General features: G+C 49.2%; 1 protein-coding gene and 1 long non-coding RNA gene across 3 annotated transcripts in view; both read left to right on the top strand.

Moving 5' to 3' along the window:
* The first annotated feature begins 11,716 nt into the window (after positions 1-11,716).
* Positions 11,717-15,822, top strand: LOC120752271 (uncharacterized). The gene is made up of 3 exons (XR_005700652.1): positions 11,717-12,185; positions 12,656-12,762; positions 15,318-15,822. It is a non-coding gene; the product is annotated as an uncharacterized LOC120752271 (long non-coding RNA).
* Positions 15,823-17,702: 1,880 nt separating this feature from the next.
* Positions 17,703-21,366, top strand: part of KDM7A (lysine demethylase 7A) — a 61,905-nt gene continuing 58,241 nt past the window's right edge. The window contains exon 1 of one of the 2 annotated variants that reach the window (XM_040061963.2): positions 17,703-17,866. In XM_040061963.2, the coding sequence (XP_039917897.1) occupies positions 17,751-17,866 (116 nt within the window). In that variant the 5' untranslated portion in view covers positions 17,703-17,750. The remainder of the gene's footprint in view (positions 17,867-21,366) is intronic. The other variant, XM_040061964.2, reaches the window with a different exon arrangement.

The following is a 21,366-nucleotide window of genomic DNA, read 5'->3' as shown; positions in this document are numbered from 1 at the left end:
AGCCTCCCCTTTTCATGGTTCACTTACTCATTTTGAAGGTCTCTGGCTTCCTTGTCAAGATTTCTTTTTTGTTGTATTAATTGGTCTTAAATGTATAGTCAGGTGCTGCACGCATGCTTCCCGTGTACACCTTAACCATCTGCCGGGTTTCATCTCCATGGCATCCAGGCCAAATTCCAGCTCTGGCAATGACAACCTGCCTCCCTGCATTTTTCCTGTGCTTTTAATTGGCTTTAGCTCATTTATTTTTTGGTTTTGTTTTTTTTTTTTCCTTCCCCTGTCCTAATGTGCCTCTCCACTCCGTGGCAAGGGGATGTGGTCTGGGGTGGTGAGGGTCTCCAGGCTGCCAGCACCCACCTGGAGCCAAGATATCCAGCACCATGGAGGAGCAGCCTTGACACAACATGATGACTGGAGAGTGAAATGGGGAAAACATTGCACTGAAAGCAAGATGCACATTTCCAGCACTGAAACCAGCTGCATGATTTTCAGAGGCACAGAGTGAATTTTGCATTTCCCCAAAGTTCTTTCACGGAGAGAATAGGTAGCTTTCTGGAACTGGTGCTGTTTCTTCCTGCTGGCACTTCTGTCCAAACAGATCAGCTGTAGTCCCTGCAGGAGGGCAGAACAACAACTGATAATGTTTACCCTGGCCTTAACACTCCGATACTTTCAGGATAAAGGCCGATGTGTCCGAGTGATCCCAGAACGTATTGAAGCTCCAGGAGCCTGGCTGGTGCGGTCACCTGGCTTATCTGGCACTTTAATAGCACAGCAGTTGTTAGCTTTACAACCGGGTTTTGGGAGGACCAGACTGGTGTCTGTGTTTGGGAATTGCTCTGTGCAGCAACACGGTTTTCTGGGAGAGAGCAGGTTCTTGCTATCCTTTCCCCCCGCTTTTTAAAAAATACTCGAGTCTCATTATTATTGAAAAGATTCTCTAATGCTCAAAACTTGCTTAAAAGCATTTATCTGTGTATTTCTTCCTAGCCTGGAAGCTTTCTCTTCTCTCTGCTAATCCTGTTACTTCCAGTGGCAGCCCCAGCCATGGGGGTGAGGCACTGGCAGGGCCCTGACTCGCCTGTGCTCTCCGACTGGGTGTCCTTACTGTCACAGCCTGGCTCCAGTTGTCACCCTGAGTGCTGCATGGATGACTGTGGGCACCCAGACAGTGGGGTGGGATGGATGGATGGATGCACAGCCCAGAGCTGCCAGCACTCACCGAGAGGGTAGGTCCCTGCTGAGGATGGCAGAAATACTTGCCTCTTATCCATCATTTTATAGCAGGTAAAATCTTACTGGTCAAAGGGCACAACAGTGATAGAGACTGGATTGCAGGCAGGGCAATGATGAGCACCATTGTTTGCTTCAGTAGGCAAAACATCCAGGGGACTTCAAATTCCTAGTGGAGGTTTCTAATGCTTTGGAAATACCAAAGGAAGCACTGGCATTTGGGGAGTATTCAAGGGAGTATTGTCACAAGAAGTTACATCATCTTCTGGTCTTACGTGAGCCAGTGGAAGGGCTTGTCCTTACAGAAGTCCTGTTGCCTGCCACCGACCATCACTTGAAAGAGCATTAAGCTGCCTGTGTTCCCTTTCACTTAGAATCACAGAATTGTTTAGGTTGAAAAAGACCTTTAAGATCCATCAGGTGCAACCATAAACCTAGCACTGCCAAGTGGATAAAGTACGTGTACCAAAGTCTGCCCTAGCACAGCAGCATTGAGCAGGAAGAAAGACCAGTTCTTATCAATGAGCAAAGCAGTACAGCTAGCAATAAACCCAGGCTCACTGAAGAACCCTGCAAGCCCCAATCCAACAACGTCCTTGTAATATCACGTATTATTTGTCTTGTGGAGTCTTTGGGAAGATGATGGCCTGCTCAGCGGTGTTAGACATGCACATATGTGATGTAGGAAAGCGTCAGTCCTGAAGCAGAGTCCAAGTCATTGAGGCAGGTGGCAGGGGCAGGAGAAAGGAAGGGCTATGGGTCCCATTTCCCTGAGAGGGCATAGGCTGACTACAGTTCAGATTTTAACAATACTTGGAAGGATGGAGATGTGGGGAGGAGGATTCCCTGAATGCTACTTGCTGGAATGTTTCATAGCATGACCTTGGGTGCATCTCTGAGTGAATAAAAGTCTTTAGGGATTTGGTCTTTTACTTGTGAGGCCCGGGACTTCAGAACCAACTTTCCAGCTCTGAAATGGACTTTTAACCATGGCAGCATCCTTAATTTGCTACAAGGTAAGGCTTCTAGTTTATCAGCAATACACTGGGTCAGATTTGACTGTTTCAGATGTGTGGGTTGATTTACCATTGTAGTGGATTAGCACTTTGCTTGTGTGTGTCCCGACACCCTGTAGCCCTAATGTCTGTAGTGATGGAACAGTTTGTGAATCCTAGTGGATCTATCACTGCTCCTGCGAGAGAGAGAACTGGGTTTTCAATTTTCACAAGGAGGTGGTGTGGCATAGAAGAAATTAGGCTTTTAAACTCAGTGTCAGAGAAGAAGGAGTTGGCATTGTAGTGAGCATTGCCTCAGGTGGGCAGCATCCTGCCTTCCCCACGGGGAGGCTTACAGCAGGGTGCAGAGGTCCCCCCTCATTAATGACTGTCAGTGCTCCCTTCTCCTATCTCTTTCCTTGTTCCCACAGATCAGATCAGCCCTCTGTGCCACAGCCTGTCATCTGATTTATGGGAGCCATAAACTGCAGAGCAGAAAGAAATAAAAATACTAAACACTTAGTTTTTTAAAAGGCCAACAGCGCATTGAAGTCTTGGTGATAATTTGCTCATAAAGAAATATTATGCTTCAGATCATAATCCCAGGCTGCAGATGGAGGCTGAGGTCTGGCCTGAGTCTCTCACACTTAGGCTCTAAAAGGAAGGCAATGGGATGAAAAAAACCACATAACATGTGGGGATTAGCTCTGCTGTCTTGCTGTCCATCACCCCCGGTGCCTGGGAGGTCTTGTGGAGAAGTGCTGATGTTCTCCAGAAAAAAAAATCTATCCTGTGTTGGAAGGACAGTGGGCTCATGGAGGGATGAGAGGCAAGAAGGCAGGGGAGACTAATAATCCATGAGCAGCAGACAAACAGCTGAGCTTTATAGGCTGTGGTGAACTGAGGGCTGTTCCCCTTGGAGTGAGCAGAGGGGCTCATCTACATTATCTGTAGTATTGTATCAGCATGGCCAGCCAAATGCTTGTTGGTGCTGCTTTGGCAGCAGTTGCCTTTAGAAATTGTCGTTAAACACTGATTTTTGGTCAGTGCAGATGGATGTCTTGGCTCCAGGAGGAGAAAACCAGCCCTGTGCCAGTAAGAGCAGAGGAGGAGTAGGTACATGAGCAGGTGAGACCTTCACTGGGGTCGGCGTTTGACTGCTAGAGAGGTCTCCCAGCTGCCCCAGGCAGGGGCCTGTTCTGGGTGGATAAAATTCCTTTCTGGTTTGGCTTCCTGCTACAAACACAGTCTGTGTCTGTTTACCTACTGGGCTTGCACTGGGGACAGGCACCTGGCAGTTAAAAGCAATGCATTTCTTCAAAGGAGATCAAGGGCTGCACAGCCATTTCAGTGCAGACGGATTTTCTCCTATCTGATCTTCTCCACCTTACCCTGTCAAAACCACCTATTAGTACACTGCCGTCTCGAAAGAATCTTGCTGTGATGCTGGTAGGGTTGCAGGAGAGCAGGGAGGTTGTCAACCATGGTTATTTATTTTTCTTTGTTTCCTTCTGTCCTTTCCTTATGTTCTGCTGGCAAGAAGGCTGCTGGCAGCACTGTCTTGTGTCCTGGACAACACAGAGCTTAGTAGCCTCTCTCAACTCTTCTTCCTATGAGATACTCTCCTTTGAAAGGAAACCTTTCTTTCTCAGATACACATCCTAAACTTGGTGATATAGGCCCCCTTATAAAGATATGGGAACTGGGAAAAAATAGTAACTTATGGGTTTTTCCTTAGGTTTTGTTGTTGTTGTTGTTTTGTTTGTTTGTTTGTTTTTGGTTTTGTGTTTTTGTTTTTGTTTGGTTTTGGTTTTTTTTTTTAATCTAATAATAAAAATGAACAGATATTCTAGGAATTCTATGAACTCTTTTCTAGGATTCATAATATTCATGAAGCCTGTTATTCCAGCTCTGTTCCAGATGCAGCCTTAGCAGTGCTGAATTATGCTCTCCCCAAGGCCTGCTGGCCACGCTGCCCCTGATGCTGCCTGCTGTGCAGTTTGGGTTTGCAGTGAGAGCACACAGCTAACTCATGAACTGCTTGGCAAGCCTGTAACTCCCAGCTCCTTTTTCACTGGGCAATTACTTTGCCAGTCTGTCCACAGCCCATGCAGATGCCTGTTGTTATTCCTCCCTGGGGCAGAGATTTGCACTCCTCTTCCTGTGCATCATGAGGCTGCTGTTGACCCAAAAGCCGAATTTTTCAGGGTTGTTTTGTAGCCTCAGTTTGCTGAGGGTATGATCATTCTCCTGGGCTACATTTAAAAGGTTTTTATAACTCCTTGAGAAGTACTGAGTTCAGCCTTGCTGCATCTCAAAGGCTTGCTGGCAGTCTCAGCAGACACATGTTAATGGTAACCAAAGGGGCAGGGTACTGCTTTTCAACAAGTACTTTCTTAATTAAAATAAGAAGGCTTTAACAAAAACAGATCCAAAGCATAAGTAGCCTGGTTGAAAAGGGAATCTGAAATATTTAACTTCCCCCACAAAGATGCCACTCAGGCAGTTCTAGGGTGGTCCTGGGCTAAGCAATGCCTGTGCTCCTGTGCAGGAGCTCCTGTGCTCCTCGTGCAAACAGGAGGGTTTCAAACACTCTTCATCAAGGGCATGAGTCTAGTTTAACTCTCCCTGGGGGAAAAAAAGAGTCACTTTTACCTTATAAATTAATCCTGTTAAGAGTGTTCCCTCCTCTGCAGCCCTTTATAGTATTGAGTACTGTAAGAGAAACTTCTCAAGGAGAGAGGGCGCACAAGCCATTTCTCCTCTAGTTAGAAAAGGCAGTTCATTTTCTTGGGGAAATCAAAACTTTCAAAACTTCTGGCCGCCCCCATCTTTCCCATAATGTTTCCTGAAATGTTTAACAGCATCCTCTTTGCCTGTTTCCCAGAGATGGAGTTCCTTTTTGTGGTCAAGGTTTCTCTTCCTTCTTCCTTAGTTACTGAGAAGCAAGAACCTTGTTAATACATCTTTGCAGGGCAAACAGATGATCCTGATGGCCAAAATGAATCATTTCTTCTGGTAAGTGGCTGCAGAAGTGGAACTTTGTTTCCTTCTCCAATTGTATTTGCTTCTGCAAACATGAGGGAGAAGGGATTACTTCTCCCACCAGACAAAAAGTCCATTTGTAAGTGCGGTGTGTGTTTAGTGATGCCTTGTAATAGCACACAGAAAGGAATCATCTCTGAACTTCCTTCCCACCAGATCCTGCCTTTGATTAGAGATGACAGGTGATGTGTCTGTGGAGGTTTGGCACTAGGCACTGGTACCATGAGAACAGCAATGAATATCTCGCTTCTAATAGGGCTGAAATAGTGGCCCTTTATGGGTCACAATAGGCTAGCAGAGTGTTCTCAACTGATGCCAGAAGTGGTTGATAAATCACTGATTGCTCTGAAAAAAATGCCTAAAAATGAAGAATGCTTCCAGGAACCTTACTCGAGTGTTTTTAACTCTGACCTTCACAGAGCACAGGTATTTACAAAGAATAATCCATAGCTACTGGACATAAACCCCCTTTAAACAACAGAACTATATGCTTTCTGGACATCTGCAGATTGGGATAAGCACACCTGTGCATCATCCTGCAATTCTGTGCAGCCCTGTCTGTTGACAGTCAGGCCCCATGGTGTTACCCACACTGGTTTGGGCAGTAGCTACACAGCAAATAAAACCTGTTTGGTTCTTTTACTTGTGAGCCTCCAGGGAAGCCAAGGGCAGCAGAGCATCTTCGGTTGCTCTGCTGGTGGGGAGAGACTTAAAATTGCTGTGTAACCTCTTCTCACTGGGTAACTTGATCACTGCAACAGATGTACACCAGGGTAAGTAGCAGCGATCTCAGGCCAGGTAGGATTCAAAGCATGCCACCTGCTCAGAAACTCCGGATTTGATTTTGTTTCTGGTGTCATCCTGCCCAGTGATGCTTTGAAAGACTGCACTAAGCTCCATCCATCGCTCCTCTGCCAGCAATGATCACCAATGAGCTCTTACCTTCCTTTCCACTGTGTCCTTCTCGCAGGTCCCCTGTGTGTACCCTCACTGCATTCAGTGGGGTCACCATGCTCCACCTCTACCAGGGTCACTTTTCCCTCCAAAGGAAAGGTCTCTCAAGAGCAGCAGATAGAAAACCAGCCCTGGGAACTCTACATTTTTTTGGAGGTGAGCTGGCTTGTGTGGGCTTAATGGCCTGACGTGAGGCTGGTTGTGGGAACCACAGCAGCCCCCTGCACACAACTCCCAGTGCTGGGAGATAGAGCCCCATTCTCTCAAATGACTCTGCGCTGCCACACCGACTCCACTGCCCATCTCTGCTTGTCCAGTGGTAAAGTGATTAAATTTGCAAGTGACATCATATATTGAACACTTTAAGTCGGAGTGCTGGAGGTGCAATTAGATTAAGGTTCAATTCCAGCTGCAGGGGAGACACTTAAAACATGCAGTGTAATCTGCCTTCTTCCCAGAAAATTTCCTCCTAAACCTGGGAACCCTTTCAGGCATCACTTGGGTGCAAAACTGTTTTGTCACAAGAGGAGGAAGGACCTTGATGCAGAGGGGTGCAGTAGTTGAGCAGAGGTAGCTCCTCAGGCACAAGGTGAAGGAAGCCTGTCTCATGACCCAAAGTGGTGCAGTGGATGTCTCTGAGCAGATGGACAGTGGATGTTTTCTCTGCATGTCTCTTCTATTCCTAGGAAACCTGCACAATACGCTTTTCAAGTCTGCTGTTCCAGAAGAGCAACTGAACACGTGCTGAACTTTGATCCTGTGAGTGTTAATAAGTTACAAACTGACCTGAATACTTTGCAGGAGCTGAAGGCAGCCTGGGGGAAGTTCTCTGCTTTTCAGTAAGAGGCACCTTGTTACACCTCATCCCAATCCTATCAGCTTCATTATCTCAGGCAGCCCCTCCAAGCTTGTATTTCAAAATGGCTCTTGTATTAATTCGGCTCTGGGCTGATGCAGCCAGTTCTCCAGCTGCTGAAATGCCACTGCAGGAACACCAGCTCGGTGCTGGCTTGGAGAAAGAGAGTTGCTGTGTCCCTTTTTACTTGGGGAAAGAGCGAGGGGTCATGGAGGAAGCATGGAGAGGCCAGGAGCTCTGCCACCAATCTGCTGCCCAGCAGATCTTTCCCCTTTCTTTCCCAGGTATTTTCCCTTTACCCCAGTCTTTCCCCTTTCTCTGACTTTTTGAAGATGAAGGCCTTTTGCTTCTATCTGGCTTTTTGCTTTATCTGCTCTCACAGTCTTCTCTTATTTGGTGGCTTTGGCAACAACTGTCTTCTGCAAATCAGATGTTGCTGAGAATCTCTTGTCCATCGAACCCAGTGCTTAAAAATTCCTGCTTAAAAATCACAAATATACTTTACAAGATCTGCTGAGGCTTCACTGTGAAGCAGGAAAACTCAAAGGAAGTTATGCTTTTTAAATTCAAGGTTTCCACCTTTTTTAAAAAATAGATTTTTAGAGTTTTCTTTAGGAAAAATGTATTCCTGAACAAAGCTTGTCTGGAGACCTCCATGTTGGTGGTCATAGAAGTTTTTTGGTTTTGTTGTTTTTTTTGTTGTTATTGTTTTTTTGTTGTTGTTTTTGTTTTGTTTGCTTTGGTTTTTTTTTTTTGTTTTGTTTTGGTTTCTTTTTTTGTTTTTTTCTTTCTTTCTTTTTTTTTTTTCCCAAGAATTTATTTAGAACTTCTTTAAAATATGCAAAATATAATGGAAAAAAAATAGGAAGAGAAACTGCACTTTGAACCAAAAATGTCAGAAACTGTTTTCCCAGAACAAAACTGAAAAATAGGCTTTTTAATTGTGTGTTGCCTCAAGCTCCACTAGCAGCATCCCTACAGTAAGTGTCTTGGTTCTTGTTCCTGGACACTGTTGTTCTCCATGCCAGAGCTCTCAGCACTGCTGTCCCAACAGCGGAGCAAGAGTGTGCTCCTTTGTGGTCCAAGGCGCTGTCCCTCAGGAACAAGCTTTTTCCCTGAGGTTTGGACCTTTTCTCTCTTTCTTTGTTTATGTTCCATTGGCCACATTGTTCCAATGACACCCAGATCACTGCAGGTATTTCTGTGCTTGGCTAAGATTGGTCGTGTGAGTAGTGCCAGTGGAGAGGAACTGAGGGTGGCCAGGACAGGGACAGCACAAGCCAGAGCGCTGACTCCAGGCGAGCCATACCTCTCTGGGGCTCTCTTACTGGAGCTGATCCATGTGCTACAGCTGCTGTGGGACCAGGGTGCGCTTCATCCTTTGGACAGTGGCATGGGTGCTGTGGGGACACTCTGCTCCCTGTACTGGAGGGACCTGGCTTTCCCCTTCTCTCTGTCCTGGTCATTCCAATGCCAGTGTTCAGTGGCAGTGGTAGGAGAGCTACCAGTGTGCTGCAGCTGGGGACTGTCCACTCGGGAGCGCTTGGCATTTACAGCTCTGCCCTGAGACAAGGCAATCTGGATCCTGGCACCAGCCCTGCAGGACTTGGGGGGTTGCAATGCTGCATCCCCAGACATGGCTCGCACAGGGGATGCCACAGCTACCGCTTGACAAAGCAGTGGAAGTTTGGCAGAGGTGTCTGTGCTGTTCCAAAGGCTGGGAGGGATACAGGCGGCGTGATGGGCGCTCAGTGCATCCCAAAGTCCATGCGCCCAGATCTGCTCCCTCACTGTCTCCTGCAACAGCCCTTGATCAGCGATGGGGACTTAGGGCAGCCCTCACACTCCCTTCTGCAGGACATGACGACCATTCTCCATCTCCCAAAGGCATCACAGGTCAGTCTCTGGAGAGAGGAAAAGGTGTTCAGGAAGGGGCCGCCGAGTTCCCCGTGTGCGTGGAGAACCACCCGTGCCATCTGCCTGCACGCTCGGCAGCCCTGCTCCCTACCTGCCGTGCGGGGCAGGAGCAGCGTGTGCCGGACGGGCACGTACGGCAGGGCCGGGCCAGGAAGCTTTCCGCCTTCGAGGGCTCCCTTCAACAAAGCCCTGTCTGTCCTGCTCCCACCATTCCTGCCCGTGCGGTTGGGGACCGAGGTCTGGAGGAGCACAAAGGAGCCCAGACAATGGGGCGAGCGGGAGAATTCCTCACACCCATGGCGGCAGGGAAACGGCCTTTGTCTCCAGCCGCTGCCTCCCTCCGCGGCGGGGGCAGGCGCTGCCGTCCGCCCCGCGCCGCTCCTTTGTTCCCTCGCTGCCTGCCAGGGGTGAGACAGGCAGGTGAGCGCCGCGCCAGGCAGGGGGCTGGCGGCGTGCGGCGGCGGGCGCATATTAATGGATTTCTGCAGCCTGTCGCTGGATGTTCGGCTTGATTCATGAGGCTTCTCCGTCGGATGCGGCCGGCGGGGAGAGCGAGCAGGGAGACGGCTATTGTCTGCCAGGCCTGGGGCTCTGCCCGGTGCCGCTCCGGCGGCTGCCACAGCCCCAAAAGCACTTCGCACCTTTGCCCCGCCGTCCTTGCTGCCCGGCGTGTCCGTCTGTCCGGGCTGGTGCGACTGTCTGGTACCCGCACCCCACGCGTGTCCCTGCGGCGGGGAGCTGAGCTGGGAGAGGGCAGGTGGACGGCAGGCAGCTCCCCAAACACCTCGGAGTGAAAGGTGGGCTGTGTCCAGGCAGGGCTGCGTCCAAGGACAAGGAGGGCTTGTGCACCTAAAACCACTTCCAATCCGGGGCCTTAGTGACCCCAGAAAAATGCTTTTGGTGGGCTGCTTTTTTTTTTTTTTTTTTTTTTTTTTTTTTTTTTTTTTTTTTTTTTTTGGCTTCTGTAGATGTCACGTTGCATTTTATGACTGGGTATAATTTTCAAACAAAGCAAATAGGCAGCTGGTGGACAGGTATTAACCAGGCAGCAGTCAGCCTGTCTCGAAAAGGATGATTCAGGTACGGCATTTGATAATGCTCATGTGGGAAGGGTGTGGATGATAATCGCAGAGAAGAAAACAAACTGAACAGAGTGCCCATCATGCTGACAAAAGACCTGAATTGTGCATGCTGGGGTGCAAATGGTATTGTTTGCATATTCAGCTGACTCGCTCTTCTCTTTTCCCCATCCCTGAACATAGGTGGTGCCTGAGCTCCTTGGGGAGCTGTTTGAGTTGGGGGGACAAATGTGCATGGGGGAGGGGAGTAAAGGAGCATGTGGAGGAAGAATGAGAGCAGAGAGGGTGCTGATTTCAGGGGCTACAATAGAAAGGGCCTAGCTGGTGGGGAAAATGCTCTGGGGATAGGGTTTATCGGACTGAATATAGAAAGCTACAGATAAGCTTGTCTGACAGGCTTCCTTTTATATCCCTGACATACAGTTTATCCCACTCTGAACTAGACGTTGGCTCTCCAGAGCAAAATAAAGGTCCAAGCTTTGATTTCTTTTCTTTTTCCTTTCTTTCTTTTTCTCAGCTGTCAAGGAATAGAGCTCAACTGAGGGGGAAAGGAGCATTTATTCCCAGAGGGTAAAGAGAGGAAGGCTGAAATGAAGGATCTTCTCCTATGATAGCACTCCCTGAGCAGCAAACACCACCTCTGAATTTCCGGTAAATCTATTGGGAGTACAAAGCAAACCAATCAAGAAATCTCAAGGTGTATTTACTGTCCTATTAACCTGGTGCCCCATTCCGTCTCTGGCACAAACTGGTGGCACACAAAGGTGCATCCCAGTGCTGTGTGCTGGGGAGGGAGCATGGCTGCGAGCCCAGCTGGGGCAAGGTGACCAAATGGCTCCTGACTCCTGCTCTCCAGCACGGAAAGGGGGTGTTGGAGGTGAGCCTGTTCTGGGAACACTGGTGCTTGGGGGCTGTGCCAGTCCTTTGTGCTGTCTGCTCTCAACGAGGCAGAAATTTAATTGTAACAAGGAACTCACACACACTTATCTGCAGCTGCAGCCAAAGCAGTTTCTGTTAGAGATCACTTAGACTTCACTGTGGTCAAATACTGGCTGCAAGTGAGATGGATTTCCTGAATGCTGTCTTTTACTTGGTGAGACATCTAGAACTTTTAGAAAGAGTTTTTTTAAATAAGCTTGTTTTTAAGGTTTTTGCAGTTGTATTCCCCCCCCCCCCCCCTTTTAAAGAGAATTGGGCAATCACAGAATTTTGATGAAAGTTGCCTCTTATTCTCTTGCTTCATAGCCCATGGCCATCCTGAAGAATAAAGGAAATGCTGATAGATTGGGTATATTCCCCATCTAACGTTCCTCTATGCTTTCCTCAGAGCATGTCTTGCTCCTAGTTGCTCTGTTAAGTTGTCTCTGCTTATAACACTCCGTACATAAAACACAACTGGGCGCTTTTTGCTCTGATTAAAATCATGCTGTGCAATAGGAAATACAAATTAGCTCTGGCCTTTGGGCTCCTGACAAGTTTCCAGCACTGCTTTCAACACCACAGAGATTGTGTAACTCCATCTGTGTGTGCTCTGTGTGGTGACGTCTCCCCCTCCGTCATGAGCTGGGCTGGCTGCCACTCATCCAGGTTCAGCTGTTAATACTTCAAGCAGCTTTTAGAACTGAAGGAGGAAGAGGTGTTGCCAGCAGCTGGGTGAAATGCAGAAACCAATTTTTCCTGCCAGAGGACTATGTGGGAAAAATTAAAGGGAGGAGGACTGCCTAGGTAATTCTCCCAATCTTGATGTTTGTGCAAATACCTCCCTTTTGAATGAAAGACTGGGGAATCCAGGACAGGAGAAGCAATGCTTCAGTACAAGATTAACCCCTGAAGGAAGAGGACAGTAGCCCCTCACTCAAACTATGGCTTAAGTTGGTGTTGTCATTAAGCACATGGCACTTTCCTGCCTCCTCCAGAGATTCAAGCCAGGCACATTGTGTTACATCATTTCAGCGTGGCTCACAGAAGGGCTGAGGCTCCAGCTATCGTGTCACGTTTTCAGCAGAAACCTTTTAAGTCTCGGCGACTTCCTCTGAGGATGCTGAAGCAAACAGTGCCCAGACCTGTGAGTGAACAAGTTGCAAATGACATCGTCGGTTTGAAACGGTGCGTGGGCACGACGTGGGCGAATGTTCCCTGTACTGGGTGTTTTCTAAAGGTCTCTGAAGCATGAGGCATGACTGAATGACTTCTGTTTTCTTTAAATGATGAGTGGGAGAATTTTGAATCGTTGGTCTGCTTTTATTTTTGTTAAATGTGTGTGGGCTGACAACATGACTCAGTATTTTCTCTGCAGATGCAAAGATCATACTGCCAATTCTGGGTATATTTCAGACAGTTTCCTATGGAGAGCTGGAACACTTTTTCAGTCCAGAGCTTTGCTTTTCAGCAGCCTTAAGCCTGTTGATGTGAAAATAAGCGATTTTAAAAATCAGCGTTTTGCCAAAATGCACATAAATACACTGAAGAAATGACCAAACATGGGGAAAGTCCCTCTACCCCCATGTTTTTCCCAACAGTTTATCTGATTGTTTCATGGCTACCAATGTCTGATTTTTCTTTCTGATTGTCCCTAGTCTGAGCTGCTGCTGGGCCATCTCTTTGTCTGCTGGATATAATCTCTGGGTTTATTTGGCCATCCATGTCCTGCTGGGTGACAGCCACCATCCTGTGACTGATGACTGTGAGTTCTCCCCTCCTCCCAAGAGACAAGTAGGCATAGTTGTGGGTACCTGTATGTGGTTCAGCCAGAAGTACCAGAAAACTCCCCTTTCTCCCTTCTGGCAACCTCCCTGCCCTGCTCTCCCCTCCTTATCATCCCTTCATGCCATGTACAGTATATGGCAGGTACTCTGGGAGATACACAAAGCCAGGCATGGGCTCTGAATGCTGTTATTGTCAATGATGAGTGCCCTCTTCTCCCATATTCTCTTCTCTACTAATGGGCAGGGTGCTGGTGGTTATGTCTTTGATAAGAAGAGGTTTCTTGCTAAGACCCACACCTGTACTCATAAGTCAGCATTCTAGAGCTACCAGTAAACCACTTTTCCCTACTGACAGCAGCCCTCAGTGCTGTGGACCTTGCTGAAGGTCTGTGAAGGGCTAGAGAATAACACACTAGTGGATGAAGGATGTTGCACAGCAAAGGTTGTCTATGAAGATGATGTGCCTGTAGATTCATTCTGCAGAGTGGGCAGAGTGAAATGAATTCTGTACACTCTGCTTATTTGATTGCTAACTTCAACCACAGAAGAATTCCCACAGTCAGTCCCTAGCAATGGCCTAATGTGACCTGTACAGCACCATGACCCAAACCCCACTATGATCTTGACTCCATACTGGCCCATACAGCAGCGAGCTGTACCTGACCCAAATATGTACAAGCATGTACTACTGTACTAGGCAACTGTATAATTTTCCTATCATTCTAGTTCCTCAGTTCTATGATCTTCTTCCTGTTCCTGGCATTTTCTATACCTTCCACTGTCCACCATGGCGATATTTCACCCCAAACTTAAGCCTGAACATGTCCATCATCCCTACAGACCTCACTGGAAGCCACTTGACGTGGCTGACTCAAGTGCCTTTGCAGGTTTATCTCATAATGACAAGATGCAGATAGCAGGCCTTATAATTTTTCCACAGTCCTCACATTATTCAGGAAGAATCCTTCACTTTAAGTCCTTTTTACCCCACAACCTGATTCCAGCCTTAAGGATAAACTATCAGCCAGCATTCCTCCAATCACAAGCAGAAGCGTTGTGCCTTACTAACAGCACTCAGGCTTGCCCTGAAGAGCAAGCAAAGAAGTGGTGCTCTTTAGCTCTTGGTGCGCTAATCTCTAACCCTGACTTTAGTGTCTGAAGATCCAGCACTCGTTGCTTACAGTCCGGTACCCCTGAGTGCCAGAGCCACTCACCCCTGCCAGTCCCAGCCCAATGACTGTGATTCTAACATTTTTGCTGGAATCCAGGCACGGAGATGGAGGCAGCCATTGGGACTTGCTTGGTGTACAAGCTGTAAAAGTTGTGTTTTTCAGAGGTTGGGCTTGATGAATGGAGCATGTTTTGGTGGATTTTAGGGTGGAAAGATTATCTTTGGGCATGGCTTGAAGGACTAACTGGCTTGCTCAGCTGCTGAGGGGATGGTAGGTTGGGTACAAGATGAGGCATGGGGGTGTGTGAGTGTGTACATCAGTGAGCGAGCAGGGAGTCATGGTCTGTGGCAGTGATCACTCTCCTTTCCTAAAAAAAGCTTCATTGTTCCCATCTACTTAATTCTCACTGCCCTTCCACTGGCTCTTCATCACTGTCTCCAGACTTTTTGCTCCAGCCTTTGGATTTCCAGAGCTACCAGCTGCTCTAGAGCTGGTTCTTCAGCCCTCCCCAGCCCTCCGTCATTGCTGCCTTGTCTGTTTTTGGCAGTCAGAGCTCAGACAGAGGCCAAGAATGTGAATCCTTTCTTGCCTATTAGAAGGCAGTCTGCACACTAAATTTCACATCGGTGTGTCTTGCTGGTTGGGAGTCAAGTATGGAGAGTGCTACGGCCTCAGGTGTCTTCAGATATCATTGTGTATCTGTGAATAGTGAGCTTGCTTCTGAAGCTTTTTTGGGATTGGCCTTTCAACTTGCTTCACTTAATTATTTATGTTGAAGGTAGGTATAGCATTTTTTGTTTCTGAACTGTGTTTAGTAAGATTGTCATAGAAAAGCTCTCCACATTTCTGGAAAGGATACTTATTAAAAGGGGTTTAGTAATTGCTATGTGTGGATGTGTGGCCTTTGGATTATCTGAACTTTTGCTGTTAACACTCAAGTGTAGTCTACTGTTGTTTGAAAGAAAGCTTGGCAAGAGAAGACCGGATAGTAGGTCAGACGGAGGGAGTTGGAGCTGGTTTATGCCACTTTTTTTGCAACAGATGAAGTTGGTATTCCCAACCTGGTTAAGGTGCAGCAGACTGAATCACTAACACACCTTGTTCTGAAATAAATCACAGTGGCAAAAAGACATCGCTTGTGGCAGTAGGCAAAGTGCTTTTTAAATAGTGAGCATTACTTTGCATGCTTAAGATCACAATTACTCTGTTAAAAAAAAAATTTAAAAAACCCAACAAAAAACAAAACTTTTTTCTCCATAATCAAGGCAAGTGAAGGGCAGGTCCCCACAGGGTGCCGAGACCAGCCTGCTTCCTCATTCTTTGCGCTTTCACTGATGGGTTGCTTTCTTCTGTGTCAACAGAAAACTTCCTCACCCAACCTGGTAGCGCTGGACTCGCCCCGAGCCTGGCCAGGTCTCCCCACACAGCGCATGTCGGGCAGCCTCACCCCACCTCTCCCAGGAATACCCACCCTCTCCCCGGGTGCCTCACCAAGGTGTTCAGCGAGTTTGTCATTTGCAGACACTTCCTGATACACAACACACGTGCATTTTTATGGCCATCTTGGATAAAGACATCACTCCAGCTGGTAACTGCAGCTTCCAGATAAGACTGACCCCGAGAAAATGTAAACACCCAATTAAGGAGCAAGGAGTTGTCCATTTTCAGACTCCAGTGTGGCTACATCTACCAATATTTTGTTGCACAAACACAGAATAGCAACTCTAACTGGAACAGTTCTCTTAGTGGTTGCTACATTATCTGTAATTGATTCTGCAAGAGTTTGCAGGCCCTAGCATTAGAAAGCAACTTCCTGCATGTGTCTTTGAATCAGATTAATAAAGGGAAAGAGTACTTTTAATGACAGAGCCTCTTGGTATATATTATTTCCTGAAACTCTGAAACTGTCATTTGTTTCCTTACTAGTGTTTCTTGCCCCTAATTAATTTTACATCAGCTTTTTAGAAGACTAATGTGTCTATGGCAACTTTTTGAGTTGCTGAAATCCTGAGGTGTGTTGGAAAACTAAAGAGTATTGAAACATCCACAAACAATGGCCTGCAGGTCAGAACCTTGTGCACTTTCTAAATAGGTCAGGCTTTGGTTCGAGAATCTGGTATTTCTTTACGATATCCTTTACATTTTATTTCTCTGTCCCGTTCTCCATTTAGTCACAGAGCCTGTGTGTTGGATTTATTTGTTTTACATTTCTTTGCTGTCCATTTTGCTGCCAAATCATCATCTCATGTTGCTTGTCTTCTATAAATGTTAACATTAGCAAGCTTCACAATAACAGTCTGGAAAGGAAACATTTACTTCTGAGGTTCCCTCTGCCAAACAAACCTACAGCATTTGCTTTTTTGTGGCTACTGGTGGTAAAGGCCACGGGTTGTAAAATTATAATGCTGTAGGCAGTGTCTATTACAGTTATGATCACTGTAACATGCACTTCAACATATTTATTGTTTAGCTTTTAAATTGGTACAGCGTGGAGGACATGGCTCTCCATTCCCTCATACAATATAATCTCCATAGGTCCCTGAAAGGCTGCAGGAAAAAAACAACTCTGTTTTAAGATCTACTTTTTTGTTCTCGATGACACATAATGAAAGCATCAGTGTCACTTTTGTGTCCTCAAAGAAAGGGTGATGTTATGGAACGGAACAGTGATGCACACGTAGGCAGAGAGCTTGACAAGAAATAAACCATCGCAACCCCCAGCTGGAAGCTGGCCTCTCCAGGCTTTCTAAAATCAGATGAACCCGTGCCCCGAGGTCCCTCTGGGAGAAAGCACAACTGCACGTCCCCTACCCTTCCGTCTATGGAATTCGCTTTGTGAACACATTTTTCAGAAACCGCAACAAACGAATGCTACGTCACTGATTGTCTGTGCCCCGTGGCTGGGTCTTCAGGTGCGGAACAACGTAAGATTTCGGCAGGAACACAAGGAGGAGACCTGCACGGGCTGCCGTGCCGAGGCGAGCAGCGCCCGCCTGCCCCCGCCAGCTGCCGGGCTGAGGCGCGCGGGTCAAGACCCTTGCTCCGAGAGAACTCCATCAGCTCCTCAGAGGGGTGTCCGGACGGGACGGGACGGGACGGCCCAGGGCAGGGCAGGACTCAGGCCAGGCCGCCCCCGGTGCCGCCGCCGCGCTCGTTACATAACTGAGGGGGGGGCCCGACGCGCGCCGCGTCCCGCGCCCGCCTCCTCCCGTGTCCTCGCGGCACCCCCGCCCCGCCCCCGCCGCGCGGAGTCACGCGGGGAGGGGGCGGGGCCCAGCGCGTGCCTCCCCGCGGCCCGCCTCCCGTGAGGGGCGGCACGTGCGCGCCCCGCCCCGCCCCGCGCGCTCACCGGGGGAACGCCGCTCTTTCCCCTCCCGGCCCGCCCGCGCACGCTCAGACCCCGCCGCTTCGGGCGGCGCGGGGCGGGGCGCGGCCCGTTCCGCGGGGCGCAGGCGCGGCGGGGACGGTCGCCGGGCGGGGCGGGCGGGGCGGTGCTTCCCCCCCACCCCCCTCCCATCGCCGTCCCCATCCTCCTCCTCCTCCCGCCTCCACGGGGGCCGGGTGACGCACGTGCGCGCGCCCCCGCGCGCTGTTGTCCGCTCGCTCCCGTGCCGCCCGCCCCGTGCGCGTGCCAGCCGGCGGCGGGGGGCGCGCGCGGCGTGCGGGGCCGGCACGCGCGCTGTTGTTATTGGCGGCGCCGCCGCGGCCGCGGCGGAGGGAGCCGGGGGGGGGAACGGGACGGGACGGGGAGGAGCGGAGCGGGGCGGGCGGCTCAGTCAGGGAGTTCTTTAAAGATGGCCGGAGCGACGGCCGCCGCCGCGACCCCCGTGTACTGCGTGTGCCGCGAACCCTACGACGTGAGCCGCTTCATGATCGAGTGCGACATCTGCAAGGACTGGTTCCACGGCAGGTAAGGCGCCGGGAGCCGCGCCGGGGCCGGGCGGCGCGGCGGGGCAGCCGCCGGGCGGCACCGGGCACAGGCGGTGGCAGTCGCCTTCCCCCCCGGGGGGGGGACAATGGCTGCGCGGCGGCGGCACGGGGAGAGCGGCGGGCGCTCGCCCGGTCCGGCTCCCCGCCTCCACCGCGGGGACGGTGCCGGCGCCGGCGGCCGTCCCCGGGCACATGGGTCCGCGGCTGTGAGGGGGCGGACGGGCCGGGCCGAGCCGGGGCGGGGGGGTGGCTGGTTACGAAAGAGCAACAGATGCGGGGCCGGCGGGGCCGGGGCCACCCCGAAGTTGTGCCGACTGTGCAGAGGCGTCGCGTGTACCTCCGCGCCCCCGGGGTGTCTCTCCCGGGACAGGGCGGTCTCCCGGCGGAGAAGTGCGAGCGCCGGGGCTGTCTCCGGCCGGGTGCGATCGCCGGGTTGCCCGTGCGTTTTGTTCGGGGGCCGGCGGAGGAGGAGAAAGAGGGTCGCCCCGCACCTCTCGCCTCTTTTGACGTTTCCAGCCTGGTCCCGAGCGGCCGCCGCCGCCGCGCGTGTGTTTTGCGAGCCGAGCGTGTGAATAATAAAAGGCCCGTCGCCAGCCGCTGCGAGCCGGAGGAAACGGCGGCGGTGGGGATTCACGGGCAGTTAAACAAAGGAGCAAGTTGGGGGCCCGCGTCGGTGGCGGCGGCGGCTCGGCCGGGCCGGGGCTGCGGGGCCGTTCGGTGCCGCCCCCGCCGTGCGGGGAGCGCCGGGGAGCGCGCGGCGCCCGTGATTGACAGCCCGGCGTTTAAATACCCCGAGCGGCGACAACAACAGCGCCGGCCGCCCGCGCCGCGCCCCCTGCCGGCCAGGGCCCGCACCGCCGCCCCCCGGCCCTGCCCGCCGGGCCCGGCGCTCGCGGCGCAGCAGCGGGGGCCGTGTGCGGGGTCGTAGTTGTTTGGGTTTGGTTTTCCTTTATTTGTTTTCCTGTTTCTTCCCCTCAATCGGCAAAAGACAAGAGGCCGACAAAAATGTAGGTTGCGTATCTAGGTGTTACTTAACAGTAATTGTTACGCGCTGGTGTTTTCTTGCCACGTTTTAGGAGGAAAGGAAGGCTCGCAGCGTTTTGTATGTTTACTCGTGTGTACGTCGAGGTGATTTGTTCTTTGTACGTGGGCTTCTCCCGGCTCGAATTGCAGTATAACTGAAAGTGTGAAAAGGGCTTGGTAAGCCATAAAAACTGGCAAAGCAGGATTGTTGTATCTTAAAAACAACCTCTCATTAATGTTTTTGACTAGACTGCTACTACTCTCGCCAGTACTGTTGTTTAGAGCGAGACGCACACCAGCTCTTTTGGGTTACGGCAACTTAATACAAGTTTGTCAGAACTCGGTCAACTGCCTGCAGCAGAGGTGCAGGCATCACCTGGAGTGTTTGCACAGTTACAGCCTCTTTCTCTTCCAATCTTTTTCTGCGTTTGTGTGGTTGCTCTTTCAGAGTGTCCTGGCAATTGCTCAGGTTCTGTCCAGGCTTAACTTAAATGCCAGCCTTGTGCGTCAGTGTTGCTGGAGTATGGGTGGACTAAATTTCTGAATTTGTTGAGGAGGAAAGCGTTGCCTGATCCCAAGGTGGGACAGACCACTTGGTAGCTATCTTGGATCTGCAAAAAAATCCACACAGGTTCCTGTAGTTGAGCTCTGTCATGTAATGGGTAGAAAAAGCCTGCTAGCATCAAACTGCCTTGATAGTCTGAAACCCTAAGAGTGGAAAATAAGCAAACAGACCAGTAAAAGTTGGCAACAGCCGTGCTGCTGTGGGATTTAGTTGCATACTCACCCAGTCTCATGACTAAGGGGCAGGTTTTTGGGAGATGTGTTGCCCCCTGCCAGCTGTGGTCTGCTCTGGGAGTGCCTTTCCCCTTGCTTTATGAGTGTCTGAAGACTGTTACATAGCTTGTGAAAGAAAACACACCCTCTCAAATCTTGAAAATTTTGGTGAACTTCTTAGTTTCTTTTGTTTTGTTTTGTTTTCTCCTTTCCCCTGGCCTGTGGAATGGGACTGATGTTCGTTCTATCTTAAGAAACATATAAACCCAGGCTGTGGTGTGCTAGCATGATACCTAGCACATATTATAGGATTACAGACTCTTTGCTGCCTTCCTGTGTATAGTCAAGAGAGTGCCTGAACAGTACAGTGGAGGCTGTACAAAGTCTGTTCTGACAGATTGTTACTTAGTCCCTTGAAATTTTTATGTGATTTTTTTTTTTCTGTGTGTTGTTCTTGCACTCTGTGTCTTCAAATGATTTGTACTTTGGTTTGCTGTTATCAATATATTAGTATTGTGAAATACACATTTTATTACTTTTGGCAAATATCTCTGTTAAAGTGAATGTTTTGTTGTGCCTGGCAAGGCTGTGGACCTGCATTGTGGGTTTCAGTTACTCTCTGAGTGGGCCTAACATCCAGCCACAGTCTGGTGTAATTACCCCTTGTGAACAAAAGAGCGTAACACGGGTGCCTGTGCGCTGTTTGAGCTTCGTCGCCTTCCTGAATGGCTTGCAAGAGTGAAGAGACTGCAGAGCTTTAGATGTGACAAACTGTCAAAGCTTTCAGATGGGTAAATCCATTTATATTTTAGACAATTTTTGTGTTTTCCCATCTTTTTACCTGCTTTAAATTGAAAATGTCACATTAAGTTGATTCCTGCTTTCTGACTTGTGTAGAATATACTCCAGCTAGAATGTTGCATAAAAAGTCCTTTATGCTGCTCTGTGTGTTCAACTTTTTCTTGGATCTGTTCCATAGCTCTTGAAACCTCTTCAATTTCTTGGTTTCATCTTCAAATGATATGTATCATTCTCTGGTACTTCTTGTGCTGTCTCTGCTTTCCTTCATTTTTTGATGCTTTGCCTCAGTCATTAGGTTAACAACATGCTGTCATCTTTTCTTGTTTGTGTTTTTTTGCTGTGATAGATTCTGTGCATAAGTTGCATATCTTTTCTTAAGCTGATCTTGCAGTCAGCTCTGTTCTTGAAATACATTTGTGAAGCTTGGAGAAATCCTACTGAAATTTTTGTCCTTTTTTCTGTCCACGATACATGTACTCGACTAGATTCATATGCATTGAGTAGACGTGACTTATTCCTGTAGACTAGATCCCAGGTCAGAACAAACTGAAGTTTAAGCATGTAATTCAGTTTTTGTCTGCACAGTGTAATGTTGTCTGTGATATTTCAGGACTAAAGTACTGCAGAATTGGCCTTTTGAGGAGGCTGGCTTTGTAAAGCTGCGCTGGTACTGTACTGGTTGTAAAGGCATGTGGAGAAGTCAGGTAAACTGAGAATTAAAAATGCAGGTGCCCCTATGAAGTCTTCTGTGTTGCATTTTCACAGGTATGTTTTGTTTTTCAACAAACATACAGTGAACTTCCAACATGTCTCAGTGATGAATAGGTTAAGAAATTATCAAATGTGTGCATGTCATTTACATATCTCTGCCTTTTGAAA

Source organism: Hirundo rustica, chromosome 4, assembly GCF_015227805.2.
Source record: "Hirundo rustica isolate bHirRus1 chromosome 4, bHirRus1.pri.v3, whole genome shotgun sequence".
NCBI lineage: Eukaryota > Metazoa > Chordata > Aves > Passeriformes > Hirundinidae > Hirundo > Hirundo rustica.
The sequence above is the reverse complement of the archived record's forward strand: the minus strand, read 5'-3'. Positions and strand labels throughout refer to the sequence as shown.